Genomic DNA, 21,753 nt, shown 5'->3' on the forward strand with positions numbered 1-21,753 from the left:
GGAGAGCAGGCAGACCCAGGTAAGGAAGGCAGAAACTGGAGAGCCTCAGAAGTCTGGGTCAGAAAATGGTAGAAATCTGATCCTATGCTATCGATAGAGGGCTACATAAGTGGGAAATGGAGAGAACTGAAGAAATAGTTGTGAGTACTCCCTCAATATGCCCAATGTCTGATACAGATGCATGGAAATCGACAGAAAATAACCAGAACCTTAGGTACAGGAGTTCAATGATAGGGACAATGATACAGCAAAGAAAGGGGCTTCTTGGGGGTTAGATAATGCAGTAAATGGCAATTATAGAGAAGTGAGGCAAGGAAATTACTTTCTAGACTTGAGAAGGCCAGATTATTAAAATCTTACCAACTGTGGTAAAACATAAGTTGGGCAATAGGGAGAGAATCTAAAGAATTTCTGATCTCATCTTAACAGTTTGGAGTAGCTGGACAACCAATATCCCTCCAAGCAAAGATTCTCAAACTGGGGTCCAGGAGCTTGTTTTCTTTAATATTTTGCTAACTATATATCAATATATAGTTATGTATATATATATATATATGTACATATATATACACACAAAATTGTATATAATATCAATATATTAAAATAATTATAATTACATATTATATTATTATTATTATAATTAATATATTATATGTATAAACCTTTATAATGGTTTCCTTTATAAGCCAATGTATTTCAAGATCATGAAACAAAGGGTAAAAATATTTTGGGGGGAAAGATATCCAGAGACAACAGAGTATTGGATCTGGAGTCAGGGCCCAAGTCAAGCCTCGGATATTTTACTAGCTATGTGATCCTGGGCACATCACTTGACTTCTCTCTACTTCTGTTCCCTATCTGTATAAAGGGGATAATTATAGCACCTACCTCTCAGAATTGTTATGGAATGAGATATTTGAAAAGCACTTTGCAAATCTTATGGCAAAATATAAATGCTAGTTATTATTATTATTATTATTACAGCCAAAATACCAAAGGGATCCACTGTATAAAATGTTAAGAACCCATGCTCCTTCTTCAGAGACAGGAGTATATTTAATAAAGAGACTGACAGTCTGGATGAGTCTCTAAGGTGAAATGGAATTCTGCCTGGATAGAGAGATCCACTTATATTTATAAAAGTACATTATATTATATACCATGCATGCTTATGAAGGTCCTATTTGGGTATCCTCTCTTGCTACTAAAACCTTTCCCTCTAAAGTTACCCATAAGTACTGTATTTATCTTTACTTATTGTTTACTTTTTCTTTCCATCAGAATATAAGCTCCTTAAATGCAGAGGCTATTTTTCCTTTTTCTTTGAAGCCCCAGGCACTTAGCACCGGGCCCAACACAAAAGAAGGGTTTACTAAATAAATGACTGCTAAATTTACCAAATGATGAAGTATAGAACACTCTTAGCTAGGGCTAGGATTAGAAGGATGGGGCAATAAAGGTAGAAAGGAATTCCTGGAGCATCCACTTCCAGAAGGGAAAAAAGGGGGTACATAAGTTTTGGGGGACAAGGGAAAGAAGAGGCTGATTCAAGAGAAGTCCAACAGTAAGAGCAGTAACTGAGAGGAAACAAGCCCTAATTCCCAGGCCAAGCATTATGAGCTCTAAGCAACAGCCACAAAGCGTTGTAGACAGAGAGATGTGGATCTACTTGGGGATGGAGCTTCTCCTCCCTGGGATTCCTGCAAAATCATTCAGTGAATATAACTTTCCTCTCCTTGTGCATAGAAACCCCAGCTGCTACCAAGAAACTGTAAAAAATCAGGATAGTGTTTCTTAAGAACTTAGTGTTTAAGAAAAAAAAACCACACACTCAAGTCTTCTTTCACCTGTTAGGCTCTCCCAGGGAAGGGTGGAAAATTCTCAGTGAGCTGTGACTTCCTCTGGCAAACTCCACAAACCAAAGAAAGCTTGTCGACATTTAGGCCTGGCTGGTGTCACTTCCGGGATGCCGTGATTGGGGTCCTGTTCAAGCGATTTTACTTAGTACACAGAGGACGTCCCAAAAGTCTTAGTGTTGCTTAACGGCATCAAGCCACACTAAGAATTTGGACACCCATCTCCATCTCTGGCAAAGAGGAGGGACTCAATTAGCAAAGAGAAAGGTGTTTGTCTCTCATGAATCCTTACAAAACAAGGAATGGGTTGGAGGAACTCATTAGGTACCTCCAATTAGGTGAAAAAGAAGCTCTTTAAAGACAGAATTTCTTGGGATCATGAAGCCGACCATTTTAAAAAGCTTAGTCCCTACTACGCCTTGAACTGTGGCAGGAATGGTAAATCTCAATTTTCCTTGACTAAGTAACCTAAATAACATAATCTAAATTGTGCTAAGTACTTGAGTTTAACAAATATATTTTTCAATAGTATTTTATTTTTCCAAATATATGTAAAGATAGAACAAAATATATTTTTAAAATGTCCTTTGTCTGTAAAGTCATTAAAAGCTACCTTAAATATCAGGAAGGGTAAAATTGCCAAAGGGCATAGATATTGTTGGTTAAGTACTTGTGTCCAAATCGAAAAGCTTAAAAAATAGAGCTTGAGACCATGCTGCAAGTCTACTTTCGTAGAAAAGTGAAAGATAGAGTGAGAAGGAAAAGGAAAAGGAGGAGGAGAGGGGACTAAATAGACAAAAACGAGAGAGGAGTAGGGAGAGAAGGAGAAAAGGAGGGAGCGAGAGACAGACGGAAGGAGGAAAGGAGAGAGACGGAGGGAGCGTGAGAGAGGGAGAGAGACGGAGGGAGCGAGAGAGAGGGAGAGGGAGAGGGAGAGGGAGAGGGAGAGGGAGAGGGAGAGGGAGAGGGAGAGGGAGAGGGAGAGAGAGAGAGAGAGAGAGGGAGAGAGAGAGAGAGAGAGAGAGAGAGAGAGAGAGAGAGAGAGAGAGAGAGAGAGCGCGCGAGCGCACAAGCATCTGCAATGCCTTGGCTCTCACAGTAGCACAGAAATGACTCTTGAGTTTTTGAATTCTGTCTACCAGGTCAGAGAATAGATTTAGTTTGTGTCAATGGAGAAATTAATCCCATCACTGAAATCGTAGATCCTTGAAGTACTCATGTACATACATGAGGATGTGTTGATAGAATGTAACTTCATTTTCCCCCTGTATCTCTAGATCTCAACCCAGAACCTGGCAGCTAGTTAACAAACGTTGCTGGCTGACTGACCAGAATTTGTATGCACGCACACGCACGCACACACACGCACACACACACACATGTGCACGTGAATGTACATATCTCATAAATTGCTTATTTCCCTCCTCCCTCCCCCACCAAATCTGGTAGCCAACCTTCTAGCCATGAGCCTTCATCCATTTGTACAGATACCACTGGGCAGATACCATCTGGTCTCTGGATTCTAAACCAATGATGTAAAATTGGAGAACACGACAAGTATCCTTCTTGGCTGCAATGATGACTTGGGAAACCGCCTGCTAATGTTATCTAGGTTCAATTGGATTTTATACATTTTGTTAAATATGTCCCTGATTATATTTTAACCTGGTTCCTGCAGTGGGAATCTCTGCTTGAAACTCTCCCACACTGGAAAAGTTTATCAAGCTTGGACTCCAATACACACATGGTTTGTTGGGAATCAGTAGGAATAGTAAAGAGAACCACAGCCCTCAAATCCTATGAGATTCTGGGAAAGCCATTTGACCCGGATTTAAATTCAGATCTTCCCCACTCTAGATCTAGCTCTCCAATCACTGCCTCACCCATCTCTTCATGTCCTCAGGCAACTTTCAGAGACATCATTTACAACCTATCTGCAGGAACAGAGTGTCTGTAAACAGAGCTATCCTCCAGCTAATGAAATCACAGGTTCGACCTATCCCATACTCCTGAAAAATTCCAGATTATTTGTCAAATAAGATTTTTTTTTCACAAACTTAGAGAAAAAGTTTAGTGTGATAACAATGAAAAAAGCCTGACTTCTCTCCTTCCTAGGCTTTAATGGCAAAGTCAACAGTCTGTGTGGAATGCTGGGTGTGGGATGTCTCCCATCTAGAGGCCCCTGACCCAGAAGTTCTTAAGGAGAGTCACAAGGGCTTTTTTAGTTTCTGGAAGCCAAAGGGAGCAAGACAGGCTTCCTGCTCAACTGGACCACAGAGGTAAAAGCCAACTCCACAGCAGGAGCAGGTCCAGCTGTATTCTACCCTTTCCCACTATCATCATGTCTACCCTAGAACTGGCTCTAAAACATGGTACCTCTAGGTCAGACTCAATGAGTCCAAATTACGCGTGTCCTCTGAAACACCTCCTTTGTCTAGATTTGTACTCCTGAGTCCCCAGGAGTAGTTTAAAGTATTTCATTAGCTAAATAAGCGCCAATCTCGACAAGCTCCCCTAAAATATTTTTGCTACTTCCAAAAGAGAAACAAACCATTCTAAGAAGAATTAATCGGGGAGGAACATAAAGTTTAGAAAGAAAAATAATAAAATTTAGACAATTTCTTCTAAAAAGAGAACATTTAAGCACCAAATTAGATGTGTGAATGAGAATATAGCAGTAAGGTAATGGGTTAAGTAAGTAGTGGGCAGGGAGCCAGGAAGACCCAATTCTCATTGGACCTTACTAGGTACATGGTCCTGGATAAGTCATGTTTCAAACAACTAGTAGGTTGGCAAGAACCATCAGCTTTATTCAGCACTGGGTTATATGCAATGTTTTGCTAGATAGGCATTGGGGTAGACTGGTAATAAATGGAACTGCTAGAAGTGGCAGGGGTAATTCTCATACTTTAAGTCCCTGGAGTTCAAAATACTGTATTCTCCTTGCTAATGTAAAAGGTTCAGAGCAGAAAGTGATCCATCAATGAATGAACGAATCGTTTATTAAATACCTATTTTGAGTCAAACAAGGTTTCTAGACTAACAGCAATAGAACAATTACTATTTTCTTGCTTTCTTCCCCCCCCCCCCCAGGCAAATGGGGTTAAGTGACTTGTCCAGGGTCACCCAGCTAGGAAAATTAAGTGTCTTAGGTCAAATTTGAACTCAGGTCCCCCTGACTTCAGAGCTGGTGCTCTATCCACTGCACTACCTAGCTACCCCCAATTACTATTTTCAATAAACTTATAAATCTCTATCAGGAAAATGTTAATACCCATATCTATTTAAAATAAGTCTTCAGAGTGGTGATTCCCTGCATGTGCCACGACAAAGAACCTAATTTTTCCTTGATTTCTTCAAGTCCTTTCATCCTCCAAGTCTCAAGAAAAAAAGAGAATCATGTTCCTAAAAGGCACCGGGTCCCAAGAACCACATGCATCCTACAGTGACTTGTTTAAGGTGTCCCTGAATCAGCCATGGACAAAACAGGGGGATCAGCCCTCCCCTTCTTCATTATAACAACTTGAAAGTCATGCAGGAGTGAATAGTCCTTTTGTCCTTAAACAGGCTACTTGAACAACAGAAGCCTACTGTCTTACTGTCCATTCACAAAGCTCTGAAGGCACAGGTATGTCAAAGTGTGTTTTACAGACTGAGAAATGGAATGCCAGGAGCGGCCACATCCCCATTTTATGAAAGGCCACGGCTCTGGGAGGCTCAGTGACCTCACCTGTAAGAAATGCCACGTCAGTGACGGGAACAAAGTGGCTTCCTTCCCCAGGAAACACAATCTGTCTGAAAAGAAGTCCATTCCCCTCCTGCTCAGGCCGCCATGCTTCTGTTTACTTTTATGATGGTAGATATTTGCCATAGCTTTTAAATACTCATTGTTCTCTCCTAAATGCCGTTCACATGACCTTTGATCAAATACATTTGTGCCAAAGGAGTACATTTGCCAACAGGAGACTGGAAGTTAGGATTTCTATCTCTCCCAATATACAATGACTCTGCTAGGCTGCCCACAAACACAGGGAGGAGAGCCTCTGGGTGTGTAAGGTGAGGGTGGATTCAGTATACACTCAAGCCAAGCCTACTACATCCAAATAAACTGCATTTTCACATTTGTAGGTCTAGTCTGTAGAGTTTTCCGGGTGATCAAGTTTTTCTGCTGCCCTCCTTTCACAAACAGTGAGCCCAAGGCAAAGACTTACTCACAAGGGACAGAAGGAACCCATTCCTAAGTCTGCTAAAATTGGGTTTTTCTCCTTTAAGAGATGTAGTGACATCCTGTTAGCCCAGACACTTTGCAGAGTCTAAGTCAATAATTACCCACCTCAGGCATCTACTTCCCAGGAGTACTGTGAGGGCTGAGATAGCCTAAGTAAAGTGCACAGCAAACTACAATCTGCTACCTTTTGTTAGGATCATTATTACTACGACCAGTACCAGCACCTCCAATACCACCACCACTACCTACTCCCCATTACTGTTGATCCAAGAACGTAATATCCAAAGGAAAAACAAAGTTTTAAAAACCAATTTCATGGCAACTTTTAAATTACGATAGTGTCAAAAACTGAAATTGCTCTTCTCACCCTAAAGCAACCGAGAAAAGCGGTTATTGTTTAATTGCCCAATCATAAATCCTGGATCATCTAGCACATGACTGCTACAATATTCTGTGTTCTGTAGGAAAGATGATGCTTAAAATAAAAGGGAAAAATAAAATAGCTTTCTGAATATATAATATATAAATATATATATATATATTTGCCTAATTCAAATGCCATTCTCATTCTTAACAAAAAAATTATTCAGTGACATTTTTAAAAAACCCAAATTATTTTATTTAAACCATACTAACTTTTCCCTCAGAGGTAAAATGACATAGGAACTCTGTGTTCAAGGCCTGTTTCTGACATATACCAGCTGTGATTCTTGGCAACCTTCTCAGTGCTCTAGAACCCAGCTTCTAAAACTGTGGATTGAGACATCCCTATAGGGTCTCGTAACTAAATGTGAGGGTCACAAAATTATGATTTATTATCAGTAAATGTTTGATTTGTATCCCTATTTTATATACCTATATACCTGGGGTCTCATAAAAATTTCTAAAGCAAAAAAGTGATCATGAGTGGAAAAAGATTTAAGAACTTGCAAATAAGGTACCAAACATGCTCACAGCAACCCTCTTATTATCCCAATTTTGCAAAGGTGGAAATTTAAAGAGATTAAGGTGAGAGTCACACAGTTAAGGAAAGTCTGAGGTAGGATTCAAATTCAGGTCTTACTAAGTCCAGGCCTCTAGTTATGTCACTGCCTGAGCCACTAAAGTGACAACTTGGCAGGCTAGTTGCCAGCAGGCATCAGTCAACACTGCTTTTCCCTCCCTAAGAGCTCCTTGTAGCAATAAAGTGACAGGTTCAGAACAAAAAAAAAAGAAAAAATTCATTTCCTTGAATTTCTCACACTCCCATGCTATTTACTCTGTGATAAAAAGTTGAGTTCACTATTGATTCTCTGTCTATATCAGAGTTTGTTTCTTCTCAAGAAAGTAATGGAACTAAGTACTCAAAAGTCTTCTGCATTCATATTTTAATATATTTTATTGATTTAATTAAATATTTCCCTATTATATATAAAATAAAATTTTAACATTCATTTTTTCCATTAAAATTTCTATAAGAATTCCAAACTACCTTATAGATTAAGCATCTCAAGGAATAACTTGAACAGAGAAATACAGCTGATAATCTTTCCCCTCTCGTTTTTATGACCAGAAGTCTGATACAAAAAATGTATAAAGGGCCTCCTGGGACCAATTTACTGGTGCTACATTCTGTTTCCTCACACTCCCAGCTCTTCCTTGTCTTACAGAGAGAGAATTTATGAAACCTTAGGAGTCTGTGATGTTTTTTGAGGGGGTAGAAGTGAAGGAGACTTCTTGGAGAGAAAAGAACTTTTTAATTTTTTTTTCCATTTTTCTTATTCCTCCGTCCCCTTCATCCATAGCCAGTAGGTTTAATTTTATTTTATAAGTACATGTTGTCTCTAGAATTTGATGATGCTATGGTTAACTATGTCATATTTTCCATTAGTCAGTAGCAAGACTCCCCCAGGAGTCATATTTTATATTACAATTAATGGGACCATGAGCTAAATTCCTCTAAGAAGCATCCAGGAGGCCTGTGAGAATCTCAGTGTCCCTTGCTCAGAGCAGAGCAGACCAGACCTAGAGAAATCTGTTCAGCCCTACTGGCATATTTTAGGAAGGGCTGGCTAAAGGAGAATGTCCGGGATCCTTCAGAACCTTGAAGATATGCCCTTAGGAGAATAAGTGCAAAGAACCGGGGATATTTATGAGAAAAAGGAGAGACTTCAGGGACCGCTACAGCTGTTCTTAGGTCATTGATCGCTGCCATGTGGAACAGGGATTGGATTCGTTTGCCTTCGCCCCAGAAGGCAGAATTGGGAATGAGGGAAAGCTGCAGAGAGGCAAATTTCAGCTCAGTGTAAGAAAGGAAAAACTTCCTAATAGAGAGGTCTGTTCAAAAATGTAATGGGCAGTTTCAAGGAGTAATGAGTTCCTCATCACTGGAGATCGTCCAGGGGAAGCAGGATGACCAGATGTTTGAGATGCTGGAGAGGGATTTGCTGTTCCAATTCAGGTTGGGCTAGATTGGAATAAATCTTGAAGTCGTTCAAAAAGATCATTCCCAATAATAATAATTTACATTCAGCCCAGGCTTTAAGCCTTACAAAGGGGTAAATAAACAGGGCAAATATTATTGCCTCCCTCCCACCCACCCACCATTTTTCATCCATTTTCAAGGTTGGAGGAGTGAGAACGCAAACCCAAGACTTCCAACTCCCAATCTACAGCTCTTCCCCACCCCCCTGCCATACAGAGGACATAAAGATATAAAAGCAAGTGGGAAAGTGCAGGGGAGCCATGTGATAATCCTTCCACAGTCCTAAACCTTAGTCAGAACTTTATTACAGTCCTGGGGGCTCTACCAGACTGAAACTTAAGCAAGATGTGCAAAGAACTGGAGAAAATCCAAGGGACAGCAACCAAAAATCATTATAGGTCCTAAGAGGAAATAAAAAGAAAATGGAGTTATTTAGCCTAAAGGAGAGATGAGAGATGGAATCTTAATTTGAATTTTTGCAGATATGGAAGATAGCATGTGATCAAGCTCTTCTTTTCCACCAAGAACAGAACAAGAGGAAATGTGATTAAGTTGAAGCCATGGGGATTTATATTTAATACAAGAAAAAAACTTTCTGGCAACAAAAACTCTGAGATACTAAAATGTGTACAGCAATAAAGCTTGGTAGAGACTTAAAAAATATATGACCACCTTTTTCCTTTCTTACTTTATATTTTGTTTTAGAAGATTATTTTTGATAAGCCAAAACTATCAATCTATACTCTTTATAAATTAAAACATTTAGGCTCTTGAGAATGAGGTAAAACACAGTGTCATTGAATTTCCAAAATCTTATATATAATAACTGCTGGAGAATGCAATAACTAGATATCCAGTTTCCAGTTATAAGAAAGAGCTCTAAATATAGAAATATTCAATACACAGATAACTGGACCAGGAATTTATTATGCCTTCTTCAAGAACTATAATCTTCTCAGTGTCATCCAGAGAGGAAAAAAATCTCTCACGTATAAATAAAAAGCATAAGAACATAAGATGAGACCTAAAAGTATCTCTCACTGACAGGAGAATATATTTGCTTTTCTTAAAATTCACTTTCAGAATACTCCAAATAAGAGTCCATTCTGAAGCTTTTGAAGGTAAATAGAGGAACCAAGCTAAAAGACCCAGGATTCAGATCACCTGAATTATAGTATCTATTCGGGTCTAGCTGTGTGACCCTGGGTAAGTCTCTTAACCCTAAGTGCCTCTCAAACAAAAACAAAAAACAAAAAACAAAAACCAGTATCTATTCCTACATTTAATTTAAAACTAAAAAAGAAAATAAGTAAAGGATAAAAATTCTCACATATACAATATGTAACTTAAAATGCATTTTATACAATAGGTAACAAACTCCTCCATTATCCCAATAGGTTATGACTCAAAAATTCAATTTGGAACTCAGAATATTGTCCCCCCCCCCAAAAAAAAAGTATTAATGAGAATTACACTCTCAGACTGGCCCATAAAAGCATATTTAATATATAATTAAGCTTTATTAATTAATAGTACTAGCCAAAGTTCTGAGCCTTAGTGGAGAGTCAAGTAGCACAGAATAGAGAAGAAATGGAGTTAGAGAGGAGAATTTCTTCCCCAATTGGAGATAAATGAATTTTGTCTTTGGTATCCTTCCCAAGTCCCTCTGTGACCCTTTAACATTTTTTAAAAGAACTGATCTTTCATTGTATACAAAAAGATTATATGATGACCCATTCTGATAGATTTGACTCTCTTCAACAAGGAGATGATTCAGGCCAGTTCCAATGATCTTGTGATAGAGAGAGCCATCTACACCCAGAGAGAGGACTGTGAGAACTGAGGGTGAATCACAACATAGCTTTTTTACTCTTTTTGTTGTTTGTGTGCATTGTTTTCTCATTTTTTTCTTTTTGACCTGATTTTTCTTGTTCATCAAGATAACTGTATAAATATGTACACATATTTATACAATTTAATATATATAATTTAGTATATTATATATTCAATATATTAAAATATTTATATATATTTAATACATAATATATGATATGTTTTATATAATATATTATTATATAGAGTAATTAAAATATACAAAATATATTTTATATTTAATATGTGATATATGTAACATGTTTATATATTTAATATATTATATATACATTATTATATATTTAATATATATTTTAACATGTTTAACATATATTGGATGACTTGCCATCTAGAAGAAGGGATGGGGGGAAGGAGGGGAAAAATTGGAACACAAGATTTTTCAAGAGTCAATGTTGAAAATAAAAAACTTTAATAAAAATTTTAAAAAGAACTGATCTTTGAAAGATTAGCTTTAAACTTGATCACTCTCTAAAAGTTGTCTGAGGTGTCTTATGTAATTTAAAACTAGATTATTTCTCATCATGGAGAGGACTTTGTATTCTCAGAGGTGATGCTGGGGATCAACTTGGAAAAGCTTGAGGTATGGTGCAGGGAACAAACTATGTCTTTTCCCTTTGGACCAAACTAGCTAAGTCCTGAAACTCATTACTAGAGGGCTAGCTCCCAAGCTGCCCTCAGTCCTGGCCATTCATTAATTGTAGCCATTCATTAAATGGCCAAGTGAATGGAGATGCGTTTACATGATAGGGCCAGAGAGAGGGAACAGGATGCCATACACCATGAAGAATCCATTACAAGGAGAAGTGGTACAGAGTCAGGATGCCATCAGTGAAGTCTGAAAAAAAAATATACAGGATAGACAGGAGCCTTGTGCATGCAAGGGTTAGAGCGGATCCACTTGGGGATCAGTAACAAGAAGAGCTGACATTTACAAGATGCTTTCAGGTACTTTGTTTGATGGCCACAACAACCCTATGAGGTATTCCATTTTTCTAATGAGGAACCAGAGGCAGATTTAACCATTTTTCCAGGTCCCTCAGCTAGTAAGTGTCTGAAAGAGGTCTTTCATCTCTCAAGTAACCACTTCCCCATCCAAGAATGAATCATGGATCCCAGAAGCAATCAAATATAACAGAAGCCTCTGAAATTAGACTCTCACTTCTACGTTTCAACAGAATAAAAGTGATTCCTTATTACATGGAGACAGTTGCTAAATAAACAATAAAAATAATCAAAATTCATATTCCCTCATGAAGTATTATATTCATTATATATTTTACATATATGTATATTTAAGGAGGAGTTTTTTTTACTATTTTAAAATATTTATTTCCTTAGAATATAGAAAAATATTTAAAACTTAACAGTCCTCGCCTTTCTGTACTATATTTAATACAGCTAAAAAATTCATTTTCCAGCCCTCCTACTGCTTACTTTTCTCCCTGTTTCACAACTCAAGTAATTTACTGCTTACTGCTGCTGTCAACCATCTGAAATGGCACCTCCATTCTCTTCCAGCTTCCACTGAAGAGCTCGCTCACACATCTATCTTTAAGATGGCTATATTTACATATACCCATATGCCATCATTCAGGAAACAACCCCTGCCTTCCTCTTGGCTTGGCACTGATGGCTACATACACTCCTAAGCTTTGAGGGACCGTCAAAAACAAGGGTGAATGAGAGGTTATCATTCATTTTTTCATGGACACAGAGTAGGCATTTTAAATGCCATTCCCTTGTGAAATGGAACTGGTAAATTTAAGAGAAAGAGACTAGGGAGCCACAGTGGACTATAGAACAAAGGTGGGAGCCACAGTGGACTACAGAACAAAGGTTGGGATTCTAAGAGCCAGGAGTAAAATAGCATCTTCACCTCTGTTCCCTGCCTAAAGTCCCTCCCCAACTCTCCTCTATCTATTCAAATCCCATCTTTCAAAGTCCAGATCTTCATCTCAATTTCTTCAAGAAGCCTTAACTGATTGATCATCCCAGTGATCATTTTCTCTTGAAAATCCTAGCTTCCACACACTGAGTCTCCAAGACCTCATCTACAAAATGAGGATAATAACACTCAATTTTCCAATGTCACAAAGCTGTTGTGAAAAATGTGCCTTCTAAGTCCTAAATTATCACAATTTGTCTTATAAATTATGATGTTGTAAACTATTACTGTTGTCGGCCATAACCTTTATTTGACCCCTAATGACAGGATCAGGATTTAGAATTGAAAGGATTTCTGAGAGTCATCTAACCTATCATGTGTTGGAGACAGCTCCTCCTGAGAGCTGAGTGTTAAATTTTCACTGTGAGCATTTGTACCTTGGAAATTGGCAAAGGCTACAAGAAGAATGCCTGATTTCCCAGTTGTGGTAGTGGTGGTGGTTTAATCTAGGTTTAAGAAAATGTTGGAGAAAATGTTAATAATGCAGATTAAATTTTAAAGTGTGTCCTGTATATTTTGGAGAGCAGGTTGTTAAAAATTGACCATCACACTGAAGATCTAATTCTAACCTGCTCATTTTGTAGATGAAAAACTGAAGCCAAATGGATTATAACTTATCCAAGGTCACACAGACTCTAAGTTCAATATTTTCAAATTCAAATCATGTCCTCATAATGTCTCTCTTCTTGTTCTATATAGTTTATTATATATAGTATATGTAACTATATATAGTTATATATGTATATATATTACATAGTTATATATGTATATATTACATAGTTATATATATTAGTTTCGTATAGTTTGCTATTTTATATAGTTATATATATTATATAGTTTACTACTGTTTTATATATAGTTATATTTATTATATAGTAATAAGTAATTTTATATAAGTTATATATATTTATGTATAGTTATATATTATATAGTTTTGTATATATAGTTTATATATTATAGTTTACTACTATCTTATAGTTAGTTATAATATAGTTTTATAAAGTTTACTGTTTTATATATAGTTACATATTATATAGTTTTATATAGTTTACTACTCTTATAGTTATAACTAATTATATAGTTATATGTGTGTGTGTGTGTGTGTGTGTGTGTGTGTGTGCAGAACATATTGGAGATGTTCAGATCTGCCGATAAAAGTCGCCCTTCTCAGCAAGGGCGTGAGAAAGCCAAAAGGGACAAACTGGGACATCGCTCGCTAACAAACTCACGTGAGGCTCCAAGTACTGTCACTTTCAGCTGAGTGACAACACGCGGTAACGCGAGCGCTACTCGGGCTGTCACTTAAAAATGTCTTCTGACAAGCATGCATCCTTGGCAGGATGGCACTCTCATTGAATCTGCTCGAGAAGCTGTGTTATGGGTACGTGTGCCAGTCCCGTTCCATCCACAAACTGCAACTTCTTATTTCTCAGGAATTATTAAAATGTTTAGAAAACATGCATCCAATGGAATGTATTTCTATCACTTTTTATTCTGAATTAAATTCTAAAATCTAAATTCTTTGCACAAAAGGTACTGTTAACTAGTGCCTTATAAGTACTGAAATACTTGTCATCCCTTATCGGACACAGATTTAGCCCTAGAAGTGACCTTAAAAATCATCAGGCCCAACACTTCCATTTTACAGATGGAGAAACTGAGGCACAGAGAAGTAAAATGACTTTCCCCACAGTCATATTATGTGTATGCGGGAGGATCTGAGTTAGGCTTTTCCCGATTATTCTACTTCAATAAAATCAACATATTTTATTCCCATTTTTACCTATCCCTACTACTGTATCCAAGTTGTAGAAAACAGCAAGATAAGTTTCTTTAAAAACAATTTTTCTTAGATTTGTAATGGAAAGAGCCATGCTCATCCAGAGAGAGAGGTCTATGGAGACTTGAGTGGGGATCACAGCATGGCATTTTTATCTTTGTTGTTGCTGTTTGGTTGGTTGTTTTCTTTTTCTTTTTCCCCTTTCTGATCTGATTTTTTTCTTGTGCAGCATGATAAATGTGGAAATATGTTTAGAAGAACTGTACATGTTTAATCTATATTGGATTATTTGCTGTCTAGGGAAGGAGGGAAATGGGGAAGGAAAGAGAAAAATTTGGAACACAAAGTTTTTCAAGGGTGAACATCCAAAACTCTTGCATGTATTTTGAAAAGTAAAAAGCTATTATGAAATTTAAAAAAAAACAATTTTTCTCTATATAAAGATATCACAAGTTAATATACAACATACTTGGTTTCAGAATCAGGAAAACCTTGGGTTCTGATAGCACTTCTGACATTTATTGCCTCTGTGACACAAGTCAAATCACCTTTACTCTATGTGCATCATGTCACTCCATGTAATTTATTTACTAACTAATATGTTTCTGATCTGCTCTGCAGGAGGGAATTCCCATACCAGGAATTCCTGTGCTGATAAAATCTCAGGTTCTTTACTATCCTTATGCCAGAAGAGACCACAATTAGGTAGTCATAAAATATGAAAATTGTAAAAATTAGGAAAATACTATCAACCACTAACTGGTATTGCTGCCATAAATACTAACAACTGTTTACACAGCAATGCATAGCTGACATACCTTAGCAGTTCAAAAACACATTGAATTGTGTGGGTGTTATTATGTAGGGAGATAACAAGGTACAGTTGGAAGGAATGTTGTCTTTTGGAGTTAATGGCCATGGGTCTGAATACCTGCTCACCCACTTTTCTGCCAGTGTTACCTGAGGCAAACCACTTTTCCCCACTCTGAATCTCCTATTTCCTCATCTTCCAAATAAAGGAATTAGTCTAGAGGACCTCAGAGGTCCTTTCCAGCTCTAGGTCAATGAAGGTATGCAGCAGATTCCACTCCTACAAAGAAAACCCTGGCTGTAAATTATTAGCTCTAAATCTTTTAGCTGTTGAGTTGAATACTTGAGCCCTCTCCCCTAAATTCTTTTTACCGATGATCAAACATTCAGAGCATTCCTCCTAACATGTAAAGTGATGTGTCAACAACAAAGACACTTTCTATTCATAGCCAGAAGCTATCCCTCCACTAGTCTAATTAAGAGTGAAACAAAACCTTTCCAAAGAAGCTAATATCCCCTGTCATTAAAGGAAGCAGACCTGGGTCAGGTGTCTCAGAAATTATCAATGTGATGACTGGTTCTCTAGTTAAAATATTCATGAGTGAAATTCCTCATGCCTTGTTTCCTGCAGAATTTTTCTTGAAAGAGTCCAGGAAATAAACAAATGCCAAGAAGAGTGCTGAGGGGACCTGTGTATTTATTTAATCCATAGCACATGGGCTCCAAATACTGAAAAGGATCACTCTCTCTCTCTCTCTTTCTCTCTCTCTCTCTCTCTCTCTCTCTCTCTCTCAGAAATGTTAAAATGTGAATCAAAAGAAAAGATCATCAAACGTTTCTGCCAGAGATGGGTTCAAAGGATCAGCTTTCTAAACCTGGGCCATCCCCAGGGGGATGGCTGCAGAAGCAACCTAGTGCTTGCAACAACCACATCTTGTTCCAACTGCAGTCCAACCAGCTGCTCCTCATCCACTCTAGGTGAAATCTATATTATCTAATGCCTGCAAGATGAAGCATTCCTGTAGTAAGTCAAAAGAAACTACAAAAGAAACTACAAAGTGCTTTATTTTTCAATGGAAGGTTACAATAATAGACATGGCACCCTACTGTGAGGGGAAAAGCACAGGTGTTCCAGTTGAAACCTGGAATCAAGTCTATTTTGATACTTAACACCTGTGTAAACTTGGATGGAGACATTTCATCTCTCTGAGCCTCAGTTGCTTCACATGTATAACAGAGATTTTAAAAATTGTTCTACTTACCTTACCAGGGTTATTGGGAAGAAAAAGACTTATAAACCTTTAGGGGTTAAAATAACTCTGGTCTTCAACTTGCTCAATTACAAAATCAACTCAAGGAGCATTAAATCTAAGGTCCTATCAACTGTACAATTCATAAGCAAAAATAACTGAATTAAAACTGTATCAGTTACAATTTGGCCAATTTCTAAAATAGTTTGCTCCATTTACAAATGAAACTATTTACTTAACTACTTTTTCTACCTTTACAAAAAAAAGTAATAGGGAAAAAAACAATATACTTATATTAATACTATCTTATTATAAGATAGTATCACTACCCTGACTTCTGACCTTACCTAATAAAATGGCTTATTCCTAAGAAATACATTTGATTTTTCAAAGAGAAAGGCTCTGTACCTGCAATGTACCTGAAGCCTTTCCTGACATGCCCAGCCCCTATGGGCTTCCCAAAAAAGTTATTTTGTATCAAACTTCACAAAACCATAAATGTAGAATTATAAGGGACCTTAGAGAACATCTAGTCAACACTATCTATTTTTATAGATAAGCAAACAGAGAGTGACTTGCCTACGTCACACAGGTATCATATGGCCACACTGGGATTCAATCTCAGGCCATTTAACTCCAGACCTGGTATTTTATACAAGTGTTCTCCAGGTCCGCTCAGATCCTAAGCTCATCAAAGGCAGGAACAATCTCACTTTCAAAATCTGTACATTGCTAGTGACTACCACAGCACTTGGCTCCTTGTTTCTTTTTAGTCTTGTTTGACTCGTTATGTCACCAGTGACCCAGGGTTTTGGCAAAGATCCTGGAGTGGTTTGCCATTTCCCCTCCAGAGGATGAAGGGCCAACAGAGCTTAAGTGACTCACCCAGGATCACACAGCTAGTACCTTCCAAATTTGAACTCAGGTCTTCCTGGGTCTAGTCCTATCCACTGAGTCATTTATCTTAGGTACTTAATAAATGCCTTTTCCTTGGTTGTTTTCAAGTCTTGGTAGGCAGTCACATTATGAATATCACTTAAAATTTTTTTCCAGCCCCAACTCAGGCCTATATCCAAGCCCTAATAAAGGATCTTGCTGAATTAATTTTATTGTACTCTCAGTAAAACAAAAACAAACAAACAAACAAAAAAAAAGCATGTGACTAGATTGTCCACAGCCTCTGAGCAGTCCAGAATGACATTTTGTTGCCGTGGCAACAAAACTGACCTACCTGTGGCTGTGGTCTGTTAAGAACTCCTCCTACAAATACAGTAGCATGCTTTCATAAAACCAAACCACCACCACAACTAGAAGCAGAAAATAATGTCATTGGGCTGATTCTCTATTCCGGACATATGTAATTAAATAAAGTTAAAATCAAAATAAATCACAATCACATGTAATCAACATTTTACAAGTTACCACACTCTTTTCAATTATGTTTGAATAATTTCATAATTACCCCCCCAAAAAAAACTTACTTTAGTTGAGAACACATATAGAAGGTATTGAGATATTTTGAAATAGATAATTTACCACCAGTTTCAAAAGCACTTGTTTTCTTAATGAATAAATGGAAGCAAGGAGAGAGCTCTAGTCTTCCATGTACTTATTGTGGTACACCAACTAGTTGTTTCTTGGCTACTTACTCGGACTGGGGGACTCCGGGCCTGCACTCGTTGCTGTCCACCTTGGGGATCTTTTGAGCCACAATTCACAACAGCACTGCCCTGGACCCTTAGAGCACTTGTGCAGTTAATCCCGCTGCTGGCACCTGGTTTCCGAGGTCTCTGCTTGATTCCATCCAATAGCCTAACTAACAAGATGTTACTGGGTAGCTCATCAACTCCAGAGCCCACTAAAGTCCTGCATTCTGGACATCTCAGTTCATTTCGAGAACCGACAATCCCCAGCAAACATCGTTTGCAAAATGTATGCTGGCAAGGCAAGACCTTTGCAGAAGCATCCAGTCGTTCTAAACACACGGGACATTCCAACAGATCCAACAGGGCAGATTCATCCATCTTTATCTAGTTTACTGAGAAAAAAGCCTTCATAGTTGTTCACTTCCCTTAAAGTGATTCATGTAACATCCATGCCTATTCAGATTCTCCTCTGGAATTGGTAGGTAGAGGGGGGAAAAAAAGAAAAAATAAATAATTAATATTGTGATCTGGGGGAAAATTTAAAATGAGTTCATCAATAGGCATCATAGTTACTAAAAAAAAAAACCAAAACACCATGATCCTGAGAGCTGGGCTTATATCCCAATTCTGCTACTAATAAGTTACTTTTGTTCACTAATCAAGTATTTACTTTTTAAGAAATTTATTTAGATAAAAGAAGCTGACTTTAAGTTATGGTAAATTATATTATTAATTTAATTTAAAACTATTAAATCACTATGTGATCTTGGGAACCTCACTGGCCTTCCTCAGGCTCAGTTCCTCACTTTCAAATCAAATGGTCTCTAAGGTCCTTTCCAGATTGGTTAGCATATGGATCTATAAAAGACAGGCCAAGAACTAGAACATTCATTTCTTTTTTAATGGAGTCTGCTTTGCTTCTGAATAGTATTCCCATAAAGGTCAGTCAATTTTTTTTTGAAGATTTCTGCACAATTCAAAAATAATCCCTAAAGCTATTTAGAAGTACACTGTTTTGTAATAACCATTAAGTGCTTATTACAGAAGGATTTCTGTAATAAATGCAATTCATGAAATGAAATAAAGAAGATAATTTCTTTGACCATCATAGTGCTATTAACTGCTGTATTTGGCTCAAATGCAAAACTAAACAAATGCCAATTTAAAGTTTTCTTTACCTGAAATTACCATTAACATCCAACAAAGCTCCAATTTTCAAACCACTTTAGAGTTTAACAAATTCTGCTGCCTGTGATCACTTGTGATAAACTGGCTCCAGTATGAGGTCTAGGGCTGTTATTTCAAGAGCAGGGGCACTCCCAAGGTGGAAACCCTCCCCTGATGCAGATTAACCACTTGTCTGTAACTTTTAGAATTAGAAGTTTGTCTGGAATAGGGAAAAGCGATATAACTTGCATTAGGAGCACAGGCAGTATGCATCAAAGACTGGATTTGAACCCAACTTTTATTGACCACTACAGCAGTAAGACCTCTAGCCAATAAGCAACTGCAAATCATATGTTTCTTATCTAGTCTTAACAATGAGTTTATGTAATAGTTCTCATTTAGAAAAAAAAAAAAAAAAAAAGGTTAATTCTGCAAAATGAGAGGCTGGAACTTAGATGATTATAAAGTACTTTCCAACTTTGGATTCTAAGACCAAGGATATCCCTGAAAAGATTGGTTTGAAAGTTTATAAATTACAACAGCAGCCATTTATACCAATTTTCATCTCCTGAGCAATCATTTACAAACTCTCCAGTACACAGATTTGTTTGTTTGCTTGTTTGCTTGCTTATTTATTTAAACTGCTTGCCCTAATTCCATTCTAGACAACAAGCAAAAATAATTGTGAATCTGACGATGGGGAATCTTTGCCTACAGAGCTGCTGGCAGAATAGGAGATTCGACTACTGAGTTTGTTTAAAAAAAATAAATAAATAAATAAAGTCATTCCCCACTTCCATCCCCTCATTCCCTTCACCCCCCGACCCCCCAAAAGCCAATCCTTACAGATGAGCTCAGACTCAAGAAAGGAGGGACATACTAGACAGAGACCCCCCCCCCCATTCTCACTTTCTGTATCTCCGACAGACACACCCCACAGCAAGGTGTTTGGGGCACAGCGTGGCTACTTCCAAGCGGGAAAGGTCAAGGGCTGCAGCAGCCAAGGCAAGGGGATGGGGGAAGTGGGTAAAGAGGAAACCAGCCGCAGAATGTGGGTTTTATTAAATAGGATCCTCTGTGCTTGCGCCTCTCGGTTGGGCCAGGGGCCAAACACACGCATGCACGAACACACACACACACACACACACGCACACGCACACGCACGACTGCTGGAAGTTTTCAAGGACTTAAAAATAAATGCGTAGAATTGAGTTGCGAAACTAAGCTCAACACAGAGTTGGGGGGGGGGGGGGGGGGGGGCAAAACACGAAAGCCCTTGGAGAAAGGGACGGGAGAAGTAAGGAGATAACAGTCCCCATGGAAACAGACTCCCCCGGGGGGGTGGGGGTCCCGGGAAAGCCCGGAGAGGACCCCCACGCCAAGCCCGGCGCCCGGCCGCGGAAGCCCCGCCGCGGATCCCGGATCTCACCAATTCCCTCCTGGATGCCCGGGCGCCCGCAGGGACCAGCCGGCAAGCGGAGCCGGCTCCCCCGCGCTCCGGCAAGGAAGGCATCTCCGCCGGGGGAGAGCAGCGAGAAAGAGCGGGAGAGGGAGGAGGAGGGTTGCGGAGGGAGGGGAACAAGGCGAGGGCACCCACCATCTCCTTCCTGCGCGGCCCCTCCGTGGCCAGGGGGCCCCCGCTCCCGGTCCGGAGCCGCCTCTGCTCTTTGTTCGCGGGCGCGGCAGCGGCGGCGGCGGGGAGGAGGCGGGACGGCAGCGGCGGCAGCCCCAGCTCCGCCGCCTCCGAGGGTGTCAGTCTGTCTGTCTCCGACGACGCGGCGGCACGCAGCAGACTCCTCTCTGCCGCCCCCTGCACCCACACACACACACACACACACACACACGCCCGCGCGCGCGCGCCACCTCCCACTTTCCCAGCCAAGGAGAAGGGAGAGGGGAGGAGGCGGCGGAGAAGCGGCGGCGGCCCGAGCCCCCGGGGCGCCAGGAGCCCGCAGCCCGGCCCCGCCTGGCCGCGAGCACACAGCGCCGCCCCTCGGCGCCCGGCCGCCCCGGCGGCGCCCTGCAGCGTGCGCTTACCCGGCCCGCTGACCTCCGGGCGCTCGGGCTGCTCCGGCGGGAGCCCGAGCCCGGGCCCGGGGCGCACTCCAGGCAGGCTAGGCTGAGGGCATCTAGGAAGTGCCGGCCGTGCGCTGAGCGCCCGGGACACAAAGGCAGGCACAGGTAGTAGGGCTCCCCGTCTCCTAGAGGCTCTCGTTCTAACGGAGGCTACAGCGTGCCAGCGGGCCGGCCAGGTATCAGTGCTCAGCGCCCTCGATACAAAGAGGGTAAAAACGGCCCCTGCCCCCAGGAAGTTCTCTTTCTTTTTTTTTTTTTTTTAATTTTATTTTTTAATAACTTTTTATTGACAGAACCCATGCCAGGGTAATTTTTTACAGCATTATCCCTTGCACTCCTGTTCCGATTTTTCCCCTCCCTCCCCCAGATGGCAAGCGGTCCTATACATGTTAAATATGTCACAGTATATCCTAGATACAATGTATGTGTGCAGAACCAAACAGTTCTCTTGTTGCACAGGGAGAAATGGATTTAGAAGGTAGAAATAACCCGGGAAGAAGAACAAAAATGCAAACAGTTTGCATTCATTTCCCAGTGTTCTTTCTTTGGGTGTAGCTGCTTCTGTCCATCCTTGATCAATTGAAACAAAGTTAGATCTTGTCTTTGTTGAAGAAATCCACTTCCATCAGAATACATCC

At 39.5% G+C, this 21,753-nt stretch overlaps 1 protein-coding gene across 2 annotated transcripts in view; it reads right to left on the minus strand.

The window, feature by feature from the left end:
- Positions 1-20,990, minus strand: part of SH3RF1 (SH3 domain containing ring finger 1) — a 202,742-nt gene extending 181,752 nt beyond the window's left edge. For both annotated transcript variants that reach the window (XM_031941929.1, XM_031941930.1), the window contains exons 1-2: positions 20,637-20,990; positions 17,876-18,341 (exon numbers count right to left, since the gene is read on the minus strand). In XM_031941929.1, the coding sequence (XP_031797789.1) occupies positions 17,876-18,250 (375 nt within the window). In that variant the 5' untranslated portion in view covers positions 18,251-18,341; positions 20,637-20,990. The remainder of the gene's footprint in view (positions 1-17,875; positions 18,342-20,636) is intronic.
- Between the last annotated feature and the right edge of the window lie 763 nt (positions 20,991-21,753).

The sequence above is a fragment of the Sarcophilus harrisii genome, chromosome 6 (assembly GCF_902635505.1).
Source record: "Sarcophilus harrisii chromosome 6, mSarHar1.11, whole genome shotgun sequence".
Classification (NCBI taxonomy): domain Eukaryota; kingdom Metazoa; phylum Chordata; class Mammalia; order Dasyuromorphia; family Dasyuridae; genus Sarcophilus; species Sarcophilus harrisii.